The sequence below is a fragment of the Amphimedon queenslandica genome, unplaced genomic scaffold, assembly GCF_000090795.2.
Source record: "Amphimedon queenslandica unplaced genomic scaffold, v1.1 AMPQUscaffold_13285, whole genome shotgun sequence".
Classification (NCBI taxonomy): Eukaryota; Metazoa; Porifera; class Demospongiae; order Haplosclerida; family Niphatidae; genus Amphimedon; species Amphimedon queenslandica.
Window position 1 is genome coordinate 9844 of NW_003546479.1, and position 3957 is coordinate 13800.

General features: G+C 32.7%; 2 protein-coding genes across 2 annotated transcripts in view; one reads left to right on the forward strand and one right to left on the reverse strand.

Moving 5' to 3' along the window:
* Window positions 1-2924, forward strand: part of LOC109583728 (serine-rich adhesin for platelets-like) — a 7025-nt gene extending 4101 nt beyond the window's left edge. Inside the window, exons 18-25 of the mRNA XM_019999173.1 lie at window positions 97-130; window positions 218-298; window positions 1217-1303; window positions 1683-1811; window positions 1855-1896; window positions 1971-2006; window positions 2095-2160; window positions 2369-2924. Of these exons, the coding sequence (XP_019854732.1) occupies window positions 97-130; window positions 218-298; window positions 1217-1303; window positions 1683-1811; window positions 1855-1896; window positions 1971-2006; window positions 2095-2160; window positions 2369-2431 (538 nt within the window). The 3' untranslated portion in view covers window positions 2432-2924. The remainder of the gene's footprint in view (window positions 1-96; window positions 131-217; window positions 299-1216; window positions 1304-1682; window positions 1812-1854; window positions 1897-1970; window positions 2007-2094; window positions 2161-2368) is intronic.
* The window catches only part of LOC109583760 (uncharacterized), a 6071-nt gene continuing 4878 nt past the window's right edge, over window positions 2765-3957 (reverse strand). The window contains exon 10 of the mRNA XM_019999206.1: window positions 2765-3097. Coding sequence (XP_019854765.1) covers window positions 3087-3097 — 11 coding nt within the window. The 3' untranslated portion in view covers window positions 2765-3086. The remainder of the gene's footprint in view (window positions 3098-3957) is intronic.

A 3957-nucleotide genomic window follows, 5' to 3' on the forward strand; every position in this document is an offset into this window, starting at 1 on the left:
TTCTTTTAGATGTGAACAAAGTAGAGTGATCTTAAGTGAGTTAAAATAACAATAAACATTGGCTTTATAACATTTTATAGAGTAATTGGACACTAGCATTGTAATAGAGTCATCTAGAGTTACAGTTGATGTAAGAGATAAGTGATATATGTTTGCTTCATTTCCTCCTTCTATTTCTCCCCTTCCCTTCCTCCTCCCTCCTCTTTCTCTCCTTCAGAGTTCACCAGTTGGTTCATCAGACATTGTTAATGAAGACTACAATAGTCATCATGTAGAGACTTCTTTTGAGACACACCTGGTAATGTACACATGTAAAGGTTGTATTCATTGCACAATTGAATTGAAGACACACATCTCACAGACATCTGTACAAAGCTAATTATAACTATATATGATTAGCAATAAGTGGAACTAACTAATGAACAGTCAATCAGTAAATAGTGTTAGTGTCTAATGCTGTTAGGAAGATACAGAGGTAGATAACAAGAGACAAATAATGAAACTGAATGATAAACTTTGTATATCTTCATGTACTTAATGTTTACAAAAACATTGGACGCGCCTTTGTGTCCAGTGCAGTATCTAATATTGCCTAATGAACATAATGAACTAATAATGTCCTACATGTATAGCTAGTGATAGCTAGGACCAGTAGGTACATATATTCTATTGTGTTATTGTAAATTTCAACTTGTGTTGTGCTAAGTGTTCAATTGTGTTCCTCTCACATTGGCAACTTGTTTATTGAATGTCAATGCCTTGTTATCATTTTATCCTAATTCCCAAGAGCATCGCAAAATTATGTACCATATATATTTATATTATTAAGTATAAAACCAGAATATGGTGCTATTATTTGTTCGACGCTGTAGAATTTTAGCAATGATGGGCAAATTCAATAATTATTTATGGCATTGAGACAGACAACTATGTTAATGGTTGGAGCATTTAGAATTAAAAACAATGGCCTTTTACTGTCATTAATGTATGTAGACAAGTAATGCAGTTATGTTATTGTTGATATTGTTGATGTTATTGTTATTTTAGATATTTATGCACTGACACAGTTGAAAGGCTAACTGTCAATATAATTACATCAAATCATCAAAAATACTCTTGATTACATATACATATGTTTCTTCCTTATTTCTTCCTTGCATTTCTATCTCCTTCCCTCTCTTTTCCTCTCTCTTCTCTCTTCTCTCTTCTCTCATAGCCAGGTAATCCTGATCCTACTTATCAAGAGCCAGTAAAAGCCCTTTCTCAAGTAAAAGCAGTCCCACCATCAGCAACAAAACCTCAAGTACGTGCATGATATCATGCAGGGGCGGATCCAGGATTTTGCAAATGGAGGGGTTGAGAGAAAGAATGGCGAAATTTTGGCCACGCCCCCTTTTCGGCGCTATTTTGTGGTTAAAATCACGTGAAAATCAACTTTTCTACCATTTTTGGAGCTCATTCTTTGTTAATTATATTCATTAACCACAGTAATGTTGCTATATAAACTAAGTGGTTAGCACTTTCACCACTGTTGCAACAATAAAAACATTAAAAATTTTTTGAGTTAGAATGTTTTGGGGGGGTTGCAACCCCACAAACCCCCCCCTAGATCCGCCCCTGTCATGTGACATCATCATGATCCAGTGATCATTACCTGATAGTCACATGATCTCTCTCATTAGGAATATTCAACTCCTGTTAATACTCCTTCAACGTTTGCTCCTCAGTTAAGTGAGACAAAGCCAGCGATTGATACTGAACTGATTCAAGACACACCTGGATACACTGAAGTACCTGCTCACATGAAGAAGGTAATTTAAGCAAGCTCCACCCATTAACCACACCCATTTTTAGAGTACCGGTAGCAAAAAAAAGCAAGAAACAAAAAATCAAAATGTAACTGATGTAGATATTGTAATTTAGATTATTATAATTATTATGAATTTTCAATTCTCTGTCCCTCTTTGCAGGATCCATTACCTCTTGCTCCCAATGATGAAACTGAAGTACGTAATCATGATTGTTGTTGTTCTTGTTGTTATCATTGTTATTGTTATTATTTTCATTATTATTATTATTGGTTATTTTTGATAGGCAACACCTGATTCCAAGTTAGCGACACACCAGTATGCCGATTTAGATGAAATAAGATCAAGGAAGGTACTACTAAACACACACATACCTAAACCAATCATGTACAACAATGAAAACATTATGCTTTCATGTTACACACACACACACCTACACACGCCCAAAACCAGGATTTATTTTATACCAATCATGCACATGTAATTGTATAAAAATAACAATATGATGCTTTCATGTTTGTTATTATTCTTTATAATTATATTTTTATTTGTACCTACAGGGACGTCCTCCTCCACCCACAGTCATTAATGATGTTAATTATTCAGAAGTAATCACATCTTAGTTAATAGCAGTCAGATCATTGCGTACATATATATTTAGTGTTCATCAGTTCATTATATTGATTTTTATTCCTATATCAGTGTGACATACGTCCAGCTTTACTTATTTTATTTAATCATTTGTTTTTATTAATAATTATCAATGACTTTAAAAATAATGATAGGAATGAAGTTAATAGCAGTCAGTTCATTACGTATGTAGTGTTGTGTTCACCAGTTATATTTACTTACCATCATTATCATTATTATATTATTTATTACCATTTTATCAAAATATGTATGTCACTGTATTATCATTATTATTATCATTTATTATTACCTGCACATTACTCTGATTTCTTTATTCCAGGTAATTTATTTGATTTTTAATTTTTATTAATTTTTATTTCCTCTGTCTGTGTGACATCTCCAGCAGTTTCACTTATTTCATTTAATCATGTGTTTTTAATCACAAAAAATGATAGGAGTATGACAGTTAAAAACAGCGACAACCAATTTGTATCACAAAATGTTATTCAGACATGAATAAAAAATATAAATAATTAACCTGCTGCAGCTGCAATGAAAAAAATTAAAATATATAACACGATGATTATGATGATGATGATACATGTAAAAATAATGCACACAGTTCTTCAGTCTCATCAAGCAATTTTCTTATTTCTTTTCTATAGAAAAATGAAAAACATGCACATATTAATTATATGCTGTAGTACATGAGCCACTTGAAAGAATTCAGAATCAACTTTTACACAACATGTATATGCATCAGAAAAATTATAAAAATGCAAAATTCTCTCCCAGTCATTTTTGACAAAATTTGGCAACGACCTTGTACTATGACAGGGACTTCAGCCTAATTCTGGAGCAACTTTTAAAATTCATAAAAAATCCAAACTTGATCGGAATCGGCTCAAACTTAATATACAACATAAATATATGTATATGTATCAGAAAAAATTATAAAAATAAAGAATTCTCTTCTAGCCATTTTTGATGAAATTTGGCCTACGACCCTGTACTACAGTACAGTGACTTTGGTCTGATTCTGGAGCAACTTTAAAAATTCATTAAAAATCCAAACTTGATTGGAATCGGCTCAAACTTGATATACAACATAAGTACATATATATGTATCAGAAAAAATTATAAAAATGCAGAGTTCTCTCCTAGCCATTTTTGACAAAATTTGGCAATGACCTTGTCTATAACAGCATTAACAGGGACTTTAACCTGATTTTGGAGCAGCTTTAAATATTCATAAAAAATTCAATTTTAATCATGCAGAATCATCTCAAACTTTCTACACAACATAAGTACCCTATGGGAAGTTCCTTGCATTATACATGCAAGGAACGACTAGTAACATGCAAGGATAGCAAACCCATGCACTTTCCATGCATGGTACAAGCATGGAAAGTGCATGTTTTATGCTTGTAGTGGTATTACATGCATGTACCATGCATGTACCATGCATGCACCCAGTATATGCATGCATGCACCATGCATGCATGCAGTATATGCATGC